Here is a 20,620-nt window from a genome sequence, read left to right as displayed (position 1 = left end):
TCTACAGTATTTCAATGCTGTTGGCCTATCTGGAAAAGTGTTCAACCCCTACTCCCTGGCAAAGAAAGAAAAAAGATACAAATTATCCCTAACTCAGATGGGGATATCTGAGCCAGAAAGGAGCTGTTTTGCATCCACTGCTAATGTTGAATATTAACAGATTTCCTAAAATTGAATTTTCTGTATTTTAAAGTTAACTACTTTGGCCTATCTGTCAGTGTGGAACTGGATTCTATCTACCAATAATCCAGGCTTTCATTTAGAATGTTTGTATTGTTATTTGAAAGAAATACTATAATTTTCATGTGTGCACACGTTTCCATTTGTGTAAATGTAATCTTAATAATAAAATTTATATCCTATCAGGAATCATTCTAAACATTTTAGATATAGTAACACTTGATTTTCACAAAAACTATTTCTAGTGACTACTATTATTACTATCATGTTTTAAAATAAGATAACTGAGGCACATAGAATTACATTTATAGGGATAAATTGTAACAAGGGTCATCATTCAAATATAAGAGAGGTTTATTTCTCACATATGAGTCCAAAGTGTGTTTATAGTCAGTGGATGATTTTGGCTTTACTTCATGATATGAAGGCCCAAGATACTTCCATCTTGTGGTTCAACCATCATAGAGGGCTTCATTGTCAATGGTATCCCGTGGGCAAAAGAGGAAAATAAGAGTGGAGGAAAGTATTAGTTTCCTATTGTTGCTATAATAAATTACCAAATGTTTAGGGACTTAATGCAACACAAATTATTCTCTTACAATTCTGGAGGCTGAGGTCTAAAATGAATCCATCAGGCAGAAATGAAGCTGTGAACAGGCTTTTTTTTTAAATTTTATTTATTTATTTATTTTTTGAGGTTAACCACACTTTAGTTCATGGCTCTTCTGTCTTCAAAGGTAACAACAGCCAGTAGAGGTGGTCACTCTGACACTGACTCTTCCACCTCTTCCTTTCACTTTAAGGACCTTTGTGATAACATCAGGCGTGTTATCCAGGTTAATCCAAGATTACCTCCTCATTTTAAGGTCAGATGATTGGTAATTTAATTCCATCTGTAACCTTAAATTCTAGCTTATCATGTAACACAACATAGTCACAGGTTCCAGGCCTTCAGATGTTTGGGTGGACTATATTTTGCCTTCCCTATGGAGAGTACATCTGTGCTTAAAGTCTTGGTTCCAAAATGGTAAATATTACTTCTAGTCATATTCCATGGTTGAGAGCTGAAAAGGGAAGCTGGTGAAAACAATTTTGAGTAGAAACTATATTCCACCTAGTCTATAGAAAAGAAAAATTGAATTTGTATGGACTATTAACTATCTCTGAAACAGGTTTAGTGACTTGCTTAAAGTGGCTGCACTCTACGTGCTTACTTACACAAGATGATAGTAAAACATATGGAGACCATGCTGATTCTCTCATTGCTATTTCCCAGAGGATGTACATACAGTATTACAGATTCCTTTTCTTTGAAATGTTGGTAATATTTATCTATCAGACCATACTAAGTTTTGTGTTTGGGAATGGTGACTCTGACAATATTATTTCTTCTATGGTAATTGGTTCGTTTATATTTTCTGTATTTAGAAGGCATAGATCTTGAAGTTAAATATTTTCCTAAAATTTTGCATCCAGGTTTCCAAATTTATTTTCAAAGAATTCAGTCAAATTTCTAATTATTTTAAATTCCCATGTTTATTCTGAAATCTCATTTTTATGTATTTGTAATTTTTTTCTTGATTTGGTTAATGTTTTTTACATTTCACTATCTCTTTTTATAAGAACGATTTCTTGGATTTAAATATGTTTAACAATTTTCCAATTTGGATTTCACTTTTTAAATTTCTTATTATTTCTTTAGGGCCATTATCATTGTATTGTCTTGAATATTTTAATTAACTCAATGTCTTTTATTAGCTTGTTTTTAAGGTGATTTTCTTCTAATCACTGCTTTCACAAGAACTATAGTTCTAATATGTATTTTCATTCCTAAATATTTCCAAAATATTCTACAATTTAACTTCATCTCATTTGAGAATTGCTTGAGAAAAAAATTAAAAAGTTCTAGGTGGTTATGCTTTTATCCTATGCCATCAATGTTATTTTATAGATTAATGTATGGTTATCAAGAGAAATTTCTATTTTTGGAAATTCATTTTCCTTTGTAGTCTAAAATAGTTACTTTTAGGAAGTTCCATTGCTAATGCATTTTTTGTTTTTCACCTATAGAACTCATATTTCTTACTATTACATCTAATTCTTAATTTTTTTCTCATCTGAATACTATGCTACCTAGAGCACAGATATATGCATAATTGTTGATGTTTAGTAAGGACTGTGTTTCAGACTATAGTATCCCTTCTTTTTCTTATTTATAAAGTGCTGAACCTTACCCAATGCTAGGATTGTGACTTCTATCTTCTTTTCATTAGCCTGCTATATCTTTTTTCTTTTCAACATTACTAGCTTTATTCAAATACTGCATGTATCAACTTTATAAAAATCCAATCTCATTGTAGGCCACTTATATTTGCTGATAGGACATACAGATGTGGTCATGTGTAGATGTTTTTGTTGTTGTTAGCATTGTTTTTATTGCTTTTATAAGTGTTTCACTAAATGATCTATATTTGTTTTGTTCAGTGAGTATTCATTTAGAATAGAACATTTACAGTTTTTCAATCTTATCTAAGCTTGGGTTCTTCAGAAAGTAGAACCTGAAACAAAAGCCTACTTATTACTATTTTTTTTTTTAGTGTGGCCAATGTCAAAGTGGAAGAGTGAGAAAAAGGGCAATGAGAAGAAATGAGAGGAAATCAGTATTAGAAATATATTGCCATGCTACTTATTAAATAAGCTACTGCTCACTTAAAAACACAATTGTTTGCTCAAACTCTAAAAGGGTTTTTGATGTAATATTCCTACTTCTTAAATAAGGACACCGAGATTTTAAAAGGCTGTATAACTTAGCCAAAGCCTCACAGCTAACAAGTAGCAGTGCCAAGGGCTGCCTCATCGAATTCCCCATTCTTTACATCAACTATACTCCCTCTCAATTCTGTCACTCAATTCTGTCTCCACATTTATTGAAAAACTATTGTTAAGTGTCTGGCAATGAGCTAGGAAAAGAGAGATAAATCTCTATGCTTTAGGAGACCAAAGTTTGACTATACAGGCCTTTGCTATCATTAATTCTAATAATACGTCATTCACTTCTGCCCATTTTTCCTTTCTTATCTCACTTTATACCTGTTGTCTGCATGTTCTCAGTGGTCTATGTGTAATTCTTGCCTTTTATCTCTACCACCTCAGTAATCCTTTCCATCTATAAAGTTAATTATCACTTTACCTTATAGTTGCCAGTTACTGGTGGGTTTCATCACTCTGGGTATTTATCTCCTAAAAACTTTTTTTCTTTTCAGAATTACTTTCCTTTTTCATTCTAAGCATTTTCAAATTCTACAAGATATCAAATCACTGATCTCTGGAATAACAATGTAAAGAATGCTCCTCTCCTTAAAAATGAACTTTGTTTATGATGACCAAAAATTAAATGAGGAGAAATCCCATTATTTCAGCAGACATATATTCTTTTGATACATTTATTTATTAAATTAATGCCTTACTTTTATTAAGTCCCAATGTAAGTGACTTTAATATTAACTAATAATACACTAAATAAACCAAAAAGTATTGGAAGGATATATTAAAATGAGAGAAAAAGCTTTAAATAATATTCTTAAACCGATTTTCAAGTATCTCAGAAATCAGTTATTTCAAAAATAACTGATTAGTAATCATTGCTGCCTTTTCACCAATAGCCCAGATAAGACATGGGGTAGTAATGGGTAAAATTGTTTCTCCCCAAAATATATATCAAGTCCTAATATGTGGTACCCACGAAGGTGATCTTATTTGGAAACTGGGGCTTTGCAAACATACAAACATAGTCAAGTTGGATAAGGTCATATTGGATTACAATAAACCTAAACCAATGCTAGTATTCTTCTAAGAAAAAAAATTTGGACATAGACATGGGACACAGAGGACAGAAGACCATTTGACGACAAGGCAGATTGGAATAATGCAACCGCAAGCTGAGGAACACCAAGCATTGCTGCTAACAAGGGGCTAGGAAGAATTCTTCTCTAGAGCAATTGAAGCACAGCCCTGTGACACTTTGGCGTCCGGAATGGTTACAGAATAAACTGTTGCTGATTTTTTGTTTTGTTTTGAAAGAGAGAGAGAGAGAGACAGACAGAGAGAGAGAGAGAATTTTTTAATATTTTTTAGTTTTTGGCGGACACAACATCTTTGTTTATATGTGGTGCTGAGGATCGAACCCAGGCCTCATGCATGCCCGGCAAGCGCTACGGCTTGAGCCACATCCCAACCCCAAACTGTTGCTGTTTTAAGCCACATAATTTATGGTGATTTCTTATGGCACCCCAAGGAAACAAATACAGCATGTCTTTACAATTAATGAAAATTAAACTATGTTATACCTGAATGATTTTTCTTTACCTTTCATAATTAAATAGTGCTATATTCCATAAGGAATAGTTTAAGTAAAAGGTGTATTTCATACTAGCAAACCAAATTTACTCAAAAAAATTTGAACTTCAGAAAAGTACACATTACAAAATAAGCTTTGTTCTTTTACAAGCATAGGGCTTTTCTTTATTGACATACCTTGCTTACAGATTTTACTTTAACTACAAAAGATTTTTAAGAATAAAGCAACAAAAATAGTAAGCATCAATTCTATTATAAACTTCCTACTAAATATGTATATAACTTATACATGTTATGTAATTGTTAAGTATAACATTCACATATTTAAAAAAAAAAACTTACTTTGTCAAAGCTCAGTGAAGGTTCCTGACATCTTTAGCTGTGACAGAGAACAATCACTTCATTTGAAACACAACTTCTCTACAATCACCATTTAGAAGCTAAAACAGATCATTTTTGCTCCATGCTCCCTTGCCAACTTTTCCAAATGAATGTTTGGTTATGGATTTTTGTGCTAATGAAATTCTAATTGCTCTTAGTGTTTTCAACGCAACCACACAAATAATACAAATCAGTCTGTTTTCATCAGTTAATAACAGAACCATATATGATACAGACAGACAGACCATTACACGCGTATTTTTACACATGCACGTTATTTACAGAGACACACATTTATGTTAGTTTGAATATTATATGATAGACAGATGCACAATATTCACCTTAAAAGTCAACAAATATATTTTTAAAAAAATATATGTAAGGAAAGGATAGCTCATAAGGACTGTTATGTTTTAAATCAGGTAAAGATAAAATTGATCCTTCAAAAGTAACAGCCTTATAAAATAATCTTGCCTGCAAAAATTCGATTTTATAACTGAAATAATTTGTTACCATTATAGGAATTAAGAAAATGAATTAAAGAGATTTTCTACTATTTTGTAATTACTTCAGAACCATGAAAAGGCCACAAAGGAAGCACAGGTGTGCACTCCACAGTCCAAAATAAATGAATTATTAAGTAGCAAATTGATATTTTTTAACTAAATAAATTGGATGTAAAAGCTGCAAATGGAAGATAAGCTCTCATATATAACATTTTAATAGAATTACAGGGCATTTATGAATATCTGCCCCCAAAATACATACACGACAGATTAGAAAGACACTAATATAAACAAACATAAAGGTCATTGATATGAACTGATAGGTCAGAAGGCACATTTTGAAGAATATATTCCAACAAAGAAAAGAGAAATAGGGTATACTAATAAAGTAAAATTCTCTAAAACTCTTATTTGAGGCTTAAAAAGTAATTTAAGAAGCAACACAAACTTGTCTTATACATAAACAAAAATTCTTACAGAGTTTAAAGGGTTTTTCATCACCATTTAGCTCTAAAGAGTTTTTAAAATTCACAAAATAAATGAGAAAATAAATTTTTTTCCAATTTGAATATTTTTTGAAGCACCTCACTTTCTCCTAATTTTTCCTTACTAAAAGAAAAACAGGTAATGTTAGTGTGGTGCAGATTGCATTGTAGATTCAGTGCTATTTTCCTTATCCTGTTGTTCATCTTTATGTGGTGACCCTGTTTCATTTTTGCTACATTCTTCTTCACTGGAATCACTGTCCGATCCATCTTCAACCATGGCACACTGCTTGTCCTGGGAAGAACTTTCACAGGCTTTGTCTGTGGGAACAGCTCCTTTCCTTTGGGGTAAGATAGTGAAAAATGCTTCTTGCCAGTTTCTTGTTTCCAAGTATCCCAGTATAATCTCAAATACTGCAATAAAGAAAATACCACACATTTCTTAGTCAAGTTCATCATAATGTTAATATTGTCTTTAAAATCACACTCCTTTTGTGTTAACAAAGCTAGCTTGTCCTATTAACAAGTTTATTCTTATTTCTTCCTTCTCCTTTGGCTATCAGGGGCAATATGTTCCAAGGTTCTCAAACCCATTACTTCCTTTTCAGCTTTTCCTCAATTTGGTTCTTAAGCACACAAAAGCTTAAGCAATATGCTTGTCAATTATAACCAAGGACCATTTTAGTTTCCTTCCTACTCTTTTTTTCCCTTTGTTTCTTTATCCTTTATGTAATATACAATTAAAAACAAATGTTTAGCATTCATCTAAATTTCTTCTTTCCTACAAAGAGAGGAACTTTTTGCCTGATTTTTTTGTTGTTGTTTTGTTTTTTAGGAGTAAAGAATATCAATATTGTCTCTAAGAACTCTCTTTTCAACACAGAGATGAAGGGTTAATTTAATTACTTTTTGGAAAAGTAATTTCTATTATGTATCAAAAATGTTAGAAGAAGTTCATTCCTTGAATCAATAATTTCATTTCTATAACCCTCCAAAGCCTGCTATATAGATACAAAGTATTTAGAGTTCCTAAAAAATATTTAAAAATCAAAACTCTAGGCAAAGACTTAGGTCCAAGAAAGATAGTGGAATAAGATGGACATCATTACCCTAAGTACATGTATAAAGACACCAATGTTGTGAATATATTTCGTATACAACCAGAGATATGAAAAATTGTGCTCTATATGTGTAATATGAATTGTATCTGTTTTCATATATAACAAATTAGAATAAAACATTTTTTAAAAACGTTATTCACGATAGAAAAAAAGAAAAATAAAATAATTCAACAATAGGAAAATGGTTAAGTTACCACACACTGAAATGTTGGAATGTTATATAGCCACAAATAGATGAGGGGTATTATGGTTTCAATGTTGTGTGTCCCCTAAAAGCTCAAGTGAGAGAAATGCAAGAAAATTTAGAGGTTAAATGACTGGATTATGAAAGCCTTGACCTAACCAGTGCATTAATCCCCTGGTAGAGATTAACTGGGTGATAACTGTAGGCAAGTGGGATATGGCTGGAGGAGGCAGGTCACTGGGGCATGCCTTTGGGGTATATATTTTGTCCTAGGTGAAAGGAGAGGTCTCTTTCTCTCTTTGCTTCCTAGTACAAAGTTCCCGGTTGCTTTCCTCTGCCACACACTTCTGCCATGATGGCTGCCTTTCCTCTGACCAAGGAATAGAGCTGGCTGTCTACAGATTATAACCTCTGAAACCAGCTCGATTCCTTATTCCCCCAAATAAGCTTTTCCTCCTAAGATTGTTTTTATCAGGTATTTTGGTCACAGCAGCTAAAAAGCTGACTAAAATAAGAAGAAAAGAGATTAATAACATTGTCCTACAGTAGGAATCCAATTATATAATAAATATTATAAATGCACTGGCAAAGAACTGGAAGAAAACACACCAAAAAGTTAATACCAAGTTGTAAAATTACAACTAATTGTTCTTATACTTTGATACACTTTCAAAATTTTCTAAAATATGCATAATTTTTTCTATTAGTTAAACAAATCATAAATGGTTTATAATTTTTATTTATACTCTTTATAATTTTTGTTCTCCAACAAGGATTAATATTTTCTATTTGTTCAAATCTTAATGTGATGCTCTTTTTCAAAATGTGTGCTGATGTATCTTCTTAGTACCCCCTATACCTTACCATGATTAACTGCCAAAACTTTTCGACTATTCATCTTCACAAAACTTCCAAGGGGGAGCTGTGCATGATGAATTCCAAAATCTGATGCTTGTTTATATGTGAATCCCTAGAACAAAGACAGTGTGACTTAGGACTAGAACATTAAATTATTTTAAAGTCCATAATAGTATAATTTTTATTTTATTTATTTATTTATTTTTTTTTTGAGAGAGTGAGAGAGGAGAGAGAGAGAGAGAAAGAGAGAGAATTTTTAACATTTATTTTTTAGTTCTCGGCGGACACAACATCTTTGTTGGTATGTGGTGCTGAGGATCGAACCCGGGCCGCACGCTTGACAGGTGAGCGCGCTACCGCTTGAGCCACATCCCCAGCCCCATAACAGTATAATTTTTAAAGAAGACTTTAGTTCAAAGAATATTATCTGAAGGGTGTGTATGTATTACTACTAATTTGGAAATATTCTCTTGACAATTAGGATATTTAAAGCATTTATTTTAGCATTACTATTTACAAATAAAGCAACCAAAGAAATAATATGTCCTGCCGAGTTACAAAGCTTTTCGATGGCAGAACCACAAGAAAAATCTGGCTCTCTTCTGACTACTTTCATCACTTTCTATTACCCTTCTCTCAGTTTAAAATATACAAAATTCTGAGGGAAATATTATCACTCTTTCAATAAATGTAAGAACTATTTTTTAAAAACTGGACTATTTGGTAACTATATCTGACTACTTAAAATTTAAATTGATTACAATTTTTAAAATTCAGTTCCTCATCTCTAATAATTAAAGAAATGCAAATCAAAACTACTCTAAAATTTCATCTCACTTCAGTCAGAATGGCGGCTATCAAGAATACCAACTACAATAAATGTTGGTGAGGATGTGGGAAAAAGGCACACTCATACACTGTTGGTGGGGACTGCAAATTGGTGCAACCAATATGGAAAGCTGTACAGAGAATCCTTGGAAAACTGAGAATGGAATTATCATTTGACCCAACTATCCCTCTCCTCGGTCTACACCCAAAGGACTTAAAAACAGCATACTACAGGAACATAGCCACATCAATGTTTATAGCAGTGCAATTCACAATAGCTAAATTGTGGAACCAACCTAGATGCCCTTCAGTAGATGAATGGATAAAGAAAATGTGGTATATATACACAATGGAATATTACTCAGCATTAAAAGAGGATAAAATCATGTCATTTGCAGGTAAATGGATGGAGTTAGAGAATATAATTTTAAGTAAGCCAATCCCCAAAAAGCAAATACCATATGTTTTCTCTGATATAAGGATGCTGATTCATAATGGGGACCAGGGTGGGGAGTATGGGGGGAATAGACAAACTCTAGACAGGGCAAAGGGGAGGGAGGGGACGAGAAGGGGCATGGGAATAGGAAAGGCAGTGGAATAAGATGGACATCATTACTCTAAGTACATGTATGAAAACATGAATAGTGGGACTCTACGTTATGTACAACCAGAGATATGAAAATTTGAGCTCTATTTGTGTAATATGAATTGAAATGCATTGTTGTCATATATAACAAATGAGAATAATTTTTTAAAAACTAATGGTAATATCCAGATGATAAACACACACACACACACACACACACACACACACACACATACACACACAAATTCAGTTCCTCAGTCATACTGTATAAAGTACCTAACAGTGACACAATTACATATTGGGCAAGCAGATATGATTATTTCCAATGCTGCATAAAGTTATACCTACACAGTGCTGCTTTTCAAGAATAAAAAATTAGTTCATGACTAATGACAGTATTTCCTCAGACACTTAGTAAACATGCTTTTTCCTTAGCTGGGTTAAATTCAGCATGGAAAGAAGCTGGCAGAATACAAAATGATATTTTCTTTTAGAAATGAGACAGTATCTTTTCCCAATACAGCATAGTGCTTAAGCACACAGACTCTGCAGCGGTCTGTCTTGTTTCAAGTAATTTGCTTTGACACCAATCACTACTGCTTTTAGGATTAATTTCTTTGTGTCTCAGATTCCTCATCTGTGAAATGATGATAATAACTGCACTGACTTCATTGGGTAGTATTATGGGTTAAGTAAGAAAATAATTGTGAAATTCTTAGAAAGATCAGCTATTATTTATTAGTAGATTTATTATTATGAAGAAACTCCGAAATATGGATTTTTAAGTACAAGCAAAACCAAAAATAAAACTTAACAGTACCTTATGATGATTATGATCCACTAATCCTCCAATCACATATGCCTTTGATTCATCTAATTCCTTTAGAATATTAGGTGAATCTGATGTAAGATAAATCAGGTCTTCTTTTTTTATGAGTTCACTATAGTGCTCTGGTTTGATGTGGATATCCTTTTAAGGCAAAGGGAAAGATGTTACTAATTAATAGAATTTGTGAAAGTTGGATAAAAATGATTATCCTCTTTTCCCAAAACAATCCTATCCAAAAATATTTGAAGTTTGACAGAATACTCTTTAAATAGACTTTGAAAATGTTCATATCATAGGGTATTAAGAAAATAAATGCAGCCTTTATGTAATAAGCATGACGGAGAAAGTTTATCACTATGAAAACTTAAAAAGTATAGGAATAAGCTGCTACTTCTTTGAATAAAAAAGTTCCTTAGGGATTGATACCAAAGTCAATCTATTTACATCTTTACAAATTGAGTGAGAACAGCTTGTCCAACAGAAAAAATTTATGAGCCACACAATTTTAGTAGTCACATTTTAAAAACTGAAGGAAAAAACCCAGGTGATATTAATTTAAAATATTTTATTAAACCAATATGCCCATAATATTATCAATAAACATTTCTTAAATTAGGCAGATCTGTATCTGTTACTAAGTCTTTGAAATCTTGTATGTATTTCACATTTACAGCACATCTCAATTCACAATTCAGACTATCCCATTTGAAGTACTCAATAGTCACATGTGACTAGTGGCCACATATTAGCACAGATTAAAAGAAACAGAATGCAGGCACTCTTCAAATTTTAAAGTGGCCCCATTCTTACAAATAATGCATAGTAGTTTTCTAGGGAAAAGTTAAATAAAGACCTTTAAAACTTTTCCTTTTTTGAAAAATATGTTTTAAGACTGATGGTAAAATAGGAGGCAAGACTTAATGAGAACAAATATAAGTTAACATATAAATCTCTTCTTTAGCATTTCCCATCTGCAACTTTAGATTTAGCTTCAATGACCTACAGGGTTTGAAATATGCTATATATACAAAATATTTAAATTTTAGACAAAAAAAATGTAGAACTTTAGAAAAATAAGAACACTTGTAATTGTGGGAGAGTTGATCTGCTTTAATTACCTTCCAGTTGACCCATCCTTTGTCATTTTCATCCATGTTCTTTTTTAGTTGGCCTCCATGGCTTGTCAAGTAAAACTGATAAGGGATTGGTAGACAGGGAAAGAGAAAAAAATGATAATTTAAGTCCAATATTTATTTCCCTCTTATGTTCATCTGCTCACTAATGAAACACAAGATATATTCTCATTGACGCAGAAAAAAATAATTCGTGACAAACTTTGAGCATACAAGAAATTCATGGTAGAAATTACATGTTTTGTGGGTGTATCTTCTAACCCAACAACTTCAGCATTCAACTTACATTTTTATCGCACTTCTTTTTTAGTAACAATCATGTCTGCAAACTTCCTTCTTCCATGTCATTCTCACCATCCCCTTCTTTTTTGGCCACCATTGTTGTTTTTTTATTTTTTTAAATCAATCCAAAATCTTCACGATTTTCTTTGGTTCTAAACCCTACACCTATTGTAAATCTGAATCAAGGGTAATAAGGTGTCTATTATGGACAAAAATGAGAATATAAAAACTATCACAGAAGTGTAATAAAAATTATGAAAAATAAAAATGCAAAAATATAAACTACTCACTTGTTAAAAGGATAAAATATCAATAAAAAATGTACTAAAAGTTCCTGCTTCTTAACATTAGTGAGTCAGTGTTAATTTTTAGGTTATCTAGAATTCAAACAAAAGGATTTTGTTCTTGTCATCAACAAACTAGTTGTATAAATCATCCCTCACTCCAGCTTAAATACTTTTTAAAATTATGAGCATCTCAAAAGGAAAAGAAAGTTCTTTAAGTAGACAAAATCTAAAACGGGTACCACAGCTCACACTGGGTAAGGGCAGTCTCTCCCTCAAGTCCCTTTTTGCCTCCCAGAATTTCAAGAAATTGAAAGCTGAGAAAATGGTATAAAAATAAGGGCATGTCCAATAATGAAAATAATCAATTACACAGCAATGAACAGGTCAACATGTACAAGACTAATGACTAAAAAGTGTGTCTGAGAATGATTCATAAGAAAAGATGTTTAAAATATTTTATTTTTTTACAAAAAGAAAATATTTTTCAAAAAAGCATTAAACAAGATTACCCATAAGACTTGCAAAGGCAACTGGAATTATCTATGTTTTTGTCATGAACGACTGAAAAGAAAACTGGTCTTTTTAAAAATTCTTCACACATACCTGCACAGGATGCAGTGCTCGTCGGTTTTCTGCATAGCATCGTTGGATCTGCTTATGAAGTTTCTTAATGTCCTAGAAAAGAAAAAAATTTTTAAAAATAGTTATCAAAATCATCTATAGCTATTCCATAATGCTAAAGAAATAGAATAAATAGAAGGGATTTTTTTGTCCTTAAATACAAATCAATTTTGACAATTTTCACTGATTTTCTTACATACTAACAAAATTATTATAAGTAAATAATCTATAAGTGACACGTTATATTTATTTTGTATCCATATAAAATGCTAGTTCATGAAAAACATCTACTTTTCTTCATAAACAATAAAAAACTCTTTTAAGAGCCATGGAATTACTATTTGCATGCTTTACCAATGGCATTGGTAAAAGTCCACAAATCTTTACTGACTCTTACATAATTATGTACACAAATACTGACTCTTACATAATTAAGAAACATGTGTCTCTCTCAATCTATACATACACAAAAAACATGCACATAAATAGGAACACATATATCAAAGCAATTTATTAACTTAAGTGAAAAGGAAAAGATTTTAAAAATTTGACTTAAGATGTACTTTACATATACATTTATATCAGAAATATTATGCATTTAAATAAGGAGATTCAGCCTAGGTCGTCTACAGGATTTTTCTGACAATGATTCATGATACCTTTAATACCATCAAATCATCAAAACTACAGTCAATGATAAGGCGGAGTGTACTGTGAACAACATGTCTTCGAACACGTTTTCTGTCATTTCCATCTGAGTTTGATTCCAGTTGACACTGTCGCTCTAATTTCTTTCTCTTGCGTTTTTCTTTCCGCTTTTGTCTAAAATTAGTAATTGAAACAACTTTGTTATTTATATATTTAAATATTCACAAGACTGTTCTAAAAGACAAATTTTTTTAAAGTTAAATCATATGAAATTTACCACTTTCACAGGTTAAAAATGGTCAAGTATGAGCAACTTTATGTAGTACATGTAATAGCTTTATATAGGAAGGAAATGATTGCACAATTTAAAGCTTTTAATCTAATCCTAACTATACTTACTTCTCAACAGTTTCATTTATTATTAGCATCACAATATCCTTAAGGAGATTTTTAAAATAATAAATATGAGTTATGATGGATTTTACTACATGGTTTACTATGTTTTACCTACATGATTTTCAAGTAACAATCAAAAAGTACAGAAAAAAAAATGATTCCTTTTAAAAAAAACTCAATTTTTCTCCATATCAACTATAGTTTATTTTATCTTACATATGTTGGTATTATGCAATACCTGTAGCCTAAATGCTTACATAAAAACTTATTCTAGCAACATAAATATTGGGACAAAATTTGATCACTTGGAATTGGATTATTTTTATTCCATATCTAGGACACGAATACTAACTATATTCCTTATCTATAATAGTTGTTTCAGAAACTATACTGCTACTCATAAAAGATTCTGGACGAGAAAAGTATAGAGTGCAAGTTCATCAATAGTGCCAAAAAATATAATTTAATTCAGGACACATACAATTTTTAAGTCAATTGACAAGTCTTTAACAAAAAATATGCAGAACCTCAATTTTGATTAACACAATTACTTTTAATATATTAAGGTCTAATATTCCATATTTCTGAATAAGGTAGAGCATACATATTTTGAAACACGTACTTTCTAAGTTCTCGTTGTTCTTCCCATTGTTTCTGTTTTATTAGCTTCTTCATTTGTCGTTTAGATACTGGTTCAATCCCTTCATCTATTCTTGGTTTCTCTTTTTCCTGATCTTCAGTTAAGTCTTGCTTCCTTTCAACATTAGAAGACTCAATAAATGCTGATGACGTTTCAGATGACATTATGTTGGTGTTTCTGAAAAAGCAATTTTTACATGAACAGATAAATTGAAAAGCAATTTTTACATGAACAGATAATTTACAAACACATGAAGTAATGACTAATAGATGTGATTAAAATTAAAACTATTGGTGATAATTGTTAAACTATATCAGTAAAAATACAAATGTAAATTTAGATAATTAAATGTCATTTATTTGCAAAAATCATTTAACTGTCATTTAATACTAATTAAATATCATTCATTGGAAATGAATGATAAAGGTCTAAAGAAATGGGGTATTTTAATATAATATTGGTAGTTATCACACGATTTTTCTAGAAGGTAACACAAGATCTTTAACAAATTGAGACCCTTCAATCAAGTAATTAATTTTCTTAGGATAAGTTCCTGTAAATGAATCAAAAGTGTACATGCAAAGATTCACCAGAGTGTACACAATGCAGTGTTATTTTAATAACGAAAAGTTAGAAAATACTTGAATGCCTGCAAAAGGAGAATAAACAAATTATCACTGTGTTATAGATAACACAAACTAGGATTACTAAGCAGTAATAATCACATTTCCAAAATTACTTATTGATAAGGAAAAATGGTTATAACATTTTAAATAAGAAAACAAAACAAAAACCAATATATCCACCACATCCAGTCATTTTTAAAAGCATGCACATACACGTTTAATTCTTACTCATGGTTCTCTATAATGAAAATACATTTTTATAAAAGAAAAATTATTATTTTTAAAAAGAGATGGAAAAACATCATCCTGTAATCTTCAATGCTGCAGAATGAGGGAAATAGAATGGTATTTCTTTATCTGGTTGTATACTCACACTAAGTTTTAGACAGAAGTTGTTATAAGATTTATAAATTTTGGACAGTACAGACAACATTGCCCCCTTCACTATATTTCATTGTAAATATGTAAATCCTCCACTTTAGTCTTGACGAAAAAACAAAACATGAAAGTTCACTCTGTAATCAGTATGGCTTTGTGGAATGCTTTAGGATGATGCCAAATACATCTTTACCTATTAACTATACCTATTAACTAAAATTGAACTTGCCTTCAGATTAAGGAAAGGCTAGAATACTGATATTTCTTTTCTATTTAATAGATTAGTAACACTGAAGCTTAAAACCGTAATTATTATTTATCCATACCCATGAATGAGCATGATACTACTAAATTTGTATTGGAAATAAGGTAAATGTATCATTAAGGAAATGATTCTTCCTTCTTACAAAGCTTGCTAATAAGTCTATATGGAGAAGCTACCAACTAAAAGAAAAAAAATCCCACAATTTAGATAATTAAAGGATAAAATATTTGCAGAGCATAATTTAGGCAGTAGTTTTATTATGTGGTTCTTGCTTTCTTTAAAAAGTGCAACACTGGATAGGTATGGAGGCATATGCCTATAATCTTAGTAGCTCAGGAGGCTGAGTCAGGAGAAGTTTAAATTCAAAGCCAGCCTCAGAAACTTAGTGAGGCCCTAAACAACTGAGCAAGACCCTGTCTCTAAATGAAATATTAAAAAGCACTGGTGATGTGGCTCAGTGATCAGTGATTGAGCACCCCTGGGTTCAATCCCTGGTACCAAAAAAAAAAAAAATGTGCAACATTGTAATATATCAGTAACATAGTGGCTGGTACTTAGTTGATGCTTATTATATAATGGTGGAGTAAATAAATGAGTGAATACAGTATGATGAAAGATTTTTTAAAAGCAATGAAAATAGTAAGGTATTGTTATCTAATTCATTCCTTAAAACAACTCTATGAGGTTGATTGTATTATTTATCCTTACTTTAGAAAGAATGCACAGTGAGGCTCAATAACTTGCCCAGAATTACGAAGCTACTATAATTCCTAAGAAACAAGGTACTGCAAGCAAATCTAGCACAAAATATATACTCAAAATACTTGATTGAATAATTAGACAAATGAAGGGCTAGAGTTTGGATTCAAACCCAACCTAACTCTACTGTAACCTCCCAGTAATGCAAAACCTTATTTACAAATGAGGGGTTCCAAAGAACATAAAAGAACTGTGCTGTGTCAATTCTGACAATAGAAGACTCTTGAGACCTGTGTCACATATGATGAAAAAAATCTCTAGTTTCATTTCCATGCCACTAATTTTTTTTAATAGTTAAATAATGTTAGTATTCAATTTAAGAAACTGGTGGCAGGAGAAACTCAGTAAACCTAAAAAGATTAGAAAGAAGAAAACTTTAAATATACATAAAGATAGATAGATAGAGGGTGATTTCCCAAGACAACTTTTATTTTACCTTCTTTTCATATGCACTGAATTACATAAAATTCAGCAGTGCATATTACCCAAAGCAAGAGTGGAAAAACATGGTCTGTTAAACTAAACATGCAAACTTAAAAGCACAATTAAAATAACAGGAAATAAATTGCTCTCTTGGTAAAATAATAATATTCCAAAAGAGCACATTTCTATAGTACTTTCCATTTATTGGCTAATTCTCTATTTTGTTCAAAAACTCAAGGGTTGATGAGCTCTATAATATGGGAATGTTAAAAGCAACCTAACGCAGTGTTTTACAACCATGTACACCAGAGGGAGCTTTTGCCTTTCCTATTTAATAAGTCTCGTTAAATTTACCATGACCTATCACAGCATAGTCATGTTTTTAAACAGCCTATCAAAAACAAGAAAAGGTCATGAAGTAGTTAGTCATCATAATCATTCACTTTCTTTAGTTATTCTCCGTTAAGAAAATGCACTATAGTAGGTGAATTTTCTGAACCTCAAACATAGATACACTGAGACATAAGTGGAATGCAAAAAAAAAAAAAACTAGCTTTTAAAAAATTATTGTGTAGACTTTACAAAGATAAACCAACTCTGACCATCACTTCATTACATACTAGCTTGTTCAGATTACCTGTTGTGAAAAAATAGCACAATTACTAGTTTCCTAATTGTTTTAGTTTGGGTCATAATTTGTAAATTTTCTATGGCAGAATTTTGTGTTCCTCTGTGACGTGCAGTTATATTCACAGTACATTTTCAGTCATTAAACCAAGTCCAACAAATATTTAAGAACGGTATTTTAACTATAGAAATATTTGTGTGAAATTTGTTTTAGCGTAAAATAATGTGGGTAATTCACAGATCCAGGTTATCGGGTGGGCTTAAAAGAGAAAGAACTAGATAAAAGTGGCTAAGGTACTTGGTGGAATAGGTAAAAAGGCATCTCAATATTTACATTTCCTCACCCCGTTAAAGCAGGGAGAATACACCTCATAAATCAATTAAAGCCAAAAGGAAAATCTTAAAAATTTCCGTGTTATCAAACAACTAAAAAGTCTTCGTAATTTACAATACAGCTCCCTTCAAGAAAGATCTAATATTGGAATAATTGCACAACGGAATTAAGGACCTGACCGACCGTGACAGTAAAAGACCTTTCTTTAAACATGTTGATCAAATCGGTGGTAGCAAATGCCTTTTGTTTCTATGTCAAGTCCCTAGGGCCAAAGATCTCCCTCAGAAGAAATGTTTTTAATAGGTGAGAAGGTAACCTGCCGCTATCCTCTCCACATTTCTCTGGAGAAATTCCCAAATTTTAAACTCTTAACGTGCTTCAGTGAAATCAAGCCAACGTAATAGTCCCCAGCTCACCACCATGGGGCTTAGCAGCATCAACAACTTCCCCTCGAGCTCCCTGCATTTCAGAGGGCTCAGCAACGTCAGGTCCCGAGGGAAGGGACGGGTAAAGAGGTACTAAGCATCTCGCCCCTAGTCTCTAGCCACAGGTGGCACTGCCACAACTCGTTTTTCGGCCCTTTGGAGTCCATATTCCCTCTCCCGTCATCTTTCGTAAGACCACACTCCTTGCATCCTTGGAACCGAGGGCCCACCCTTAAATAACTTGAAAGGAAAGCGCCCCACTGCAGGCCAGCAGAGCCCAGTCCACCCTCCCTATCTACACCGTTCGCCGCGCTAGCAGCAGAGAGGCGGGACTAAAATGCAACTGGCGAATCAGAGAACTGCGGAGGCCGCGGGGGCGCGCCCTAGCCAACGTAATTTCCTTCAGGAACAGGATGGCTATGGCCACTCGCACAGGCCCGTTCCGTCATACCCCGGAAGCCCTTGTTGCCACTCGAGGGTGGCATGGCATGCTTCCCTTTTGTATCCGAACGTTACCTAAGGGGAAGCGAGCGCGAGTCGCAGTGCCAGGAGATTTACCAAACTGAGTTGATGTGGGGAACGTAGTAGTTCGTTCAGAAAGCCTCTCTTGTGTCCTCTCAGTACCGCGGGCGAGTCCTCCTTGGAAACTTCAACTCCCAGAGGCAGAGGCGAGAGTTACCCGGCGGTGGCTACGGCGATTACGTCATACGTCATTGAACTGCGCTAACTTCCGCCTCAGCTGTCGGGCGGGGGGGGAGGAGGGGTTTATTCGGGCGGGGTTTGGAGTTAGGATTTGGGGAGTGGGAGGTAGTTACGGTGACGTCAATTTTTCCCCTTAAAGAAGTAAAGGTGAACCTACGGGCATTTATTCATTCATATTTTTGTTTGTGTTCGGCGGCGTAGAGAGCTTAAGATAGTCCCATTCTTAAAAATTAAAAATGCGGTACGGATGAAAGATTCTTAGTTTTGTGTTGAAGAGTAGAGGAAAGCATCTCTTGCCTAAGTTATGTCTGTTTTATACAGAAAAAGGTTAACACGGTGGCATGATTTTACATGACTCAAGTGGAAAATTAGAGTTCAAGAAATGAGTCAAATTCATAATAAAAATGCATTTAAATTTGGAATTTCTAAACCTTTTTTATGGCTTAAGGGAAAAAAAGCCAGACGCTTTACTCTCCATTCATTCTTTGACCTATTTTTCTTGTGCTATTTTGCAAAACATCAGGTGATGTTTCATTGTTTGTACTACTTGACCTTATATAATCTTTTTGCTATATATAGACCAAGTCAACTGAGGGAGAAGCAAAACTCAATCCTGTGGATTGTCGTTTTCTATTTTTTTTTATTTGACCCTACTTCTAATAGGTGATTACTGTAAAATTTGAAGATTAAAAATGAGGTTTGAATCTTGGAATATAAATTGGCCTTCTTAATATAGAAGGAACTCTGAAGTATTTTTCCCTTGATGTTTGAAGACATTTGAACGTGTTTAAGGCTTGAGTGAATAGAAAGTTAAATTCAGAATTTTAGGTTCTCTAAAATAATTTCAGTGTCTCTGAATTTAGTCACAAAACTGAAGTCACTCTTGCTTTAAATTCTCAAATTTATTTGAAAAACTGTGTGAACTGTAATACAATTGTGAGTCCCTCTCAGTTTCTTCCTCATCTGAAATCTAAAAGATCTCTGTAACTGAACATTGGCAATGAAATCTGGATTCATTTTCTGATCTGTTAGTAGGGCATCTTTTTTCAGCTGCCTCCATATCGGGGCAAAGAGTAGCTGAGGGAGGATTAGTAATTGGATATGTAGCCTTTCACATGTAGGTCATTAAATTCAGGCTGGCACAGTGATGTGCCAGATCTTTCAACAGCTGTTCAGTTGCCTCTCTGGGATCTGTTTTATAAATAATTACACATTTTTTTAAAGGTAATACCTGGCATCCTTAGATAATTAAAACAAAGTTTTGTAAGTCATTAAAAAGTCCTCATGTTTTAATAATGGAGTCAATTAATTTTTACTTGACCATTTAATTTGTAGTCTTATGGTCCAAATTTAAAGGCCCTAGAATAATCCAAAGTAAGTACCAAAAAATTATGAGCAAAAAAGAAAACAAAATTGAATTTAACTAAAGATTGAATCATATAAAAAGTTTAAGGTAGAATCGTTGGACATGAAACAATTCTCATTGATTTGTAAAATTCATGTTTATTTGTTGTATTTGTCTAGTTCCATGCTTTTTTCTTAGTTCTGGTGGTAAATAGCTAAATCATTATGTCCTTAAGTAATTCCTAGTCTAGTAGAAGAGCCAGAAGTAAATAAACATCGTAAAATATGCAATGTATTAGAGATATCTGTAGAGGGAAAAGAGCAACTAAATGTTTATTGAGACAAAGAACATAGTTTCAAAGATTGAGTGATTTTGCTCCATCTTGTAAAGTAAGTAGGAGTTTTCCAGACATCAG

General features: G+C 32.7%; 2 protein-coding genes across 5 annotated transcripts in view; one reads left to right on the top strand and one right to left on the bottom strand.

The window, feature by feature from the left end:
* The first annotated feature begins 1,120 nt into the window (after nt 1–1,120).
* Mttp (microsomal triglyceride transfer protein) overlaps nt 1,121–20,620 on the top strand; it is an 80,887-nt gene continuing 61,387 nt past the window's right edge. The window contains exons 1-2 of one of the 2 annotated variants that reach the window (XM_078021882.1): nt 1,158–1,207; nt 8,346–8,415. The gene's annotated coding sequence lies outside the window, so the exon portion shown is untranslated. Of the gene's footprint in view, nt 1,208–8,345; nt 8,416–20,620 lie in introns of both variants that reach the window. The other variant, XM_078021883.1, reaches the window with a different exon arrangement.
* On the bottom strand, nt 4,672–18,876 carry Trmt10a (tRNA methyltransferase 10A). Of its 3 annotated transcripts, none has more exons than XM_013358836.4 (8): nt 18,717–18,876; nt 14,304–14,498; nt 13,297–13,459; nt 12,620–12,691; nt 11,433–11,507; nt 10,306–10,455; nt 8,078–8,183; nt 4,672–6,322 (listed from the first exon to the last, which is right to left on the bottom strand). In XM_013358836.4, exons 2-8 carry the CDS (start codon nt 14,483–14,485, stop codon nt 6,054–6,056), a joined length of 1,017 nt encoding a protein of 338 aa, XP_013214290.1. In that variant the 5' UTR covers nt 14,486–14,498; nt 18,717–18,876; the 3' UTR covers nt 4,672–6,053. The 3 variants fall into 3 exon arrangements, with proteins under 3 accessions (XP_013214290.1, XP_013214291.1, XP_021582323.1); XM_013358837.4 differs by having other exon boundaries at nt 18,675–18,873; XM_021726648.3 differs by lacking the exon at nt 18,717–18,876 and adding an exon at nt 18,150–18,478.

Source organism: Ictidomys tridecemlineatus, chromosome 9 (genome assembly GCF_052094955.1).
Source record: "Ictidomys tridecemlineatus isolate mIctTri1 chromosome 9, mIctTri1.hap1, whole genome shotgun sequence".
NCBI lineage: Eukaryota > Metazoa > Chordata > Mammalia > Rodentia > Sciuridae > Ictidomys > Ictidomys tridecemlineatus.
This window is presented reverse-complemented; position numbering and strand designations above follow the sequence as displayed.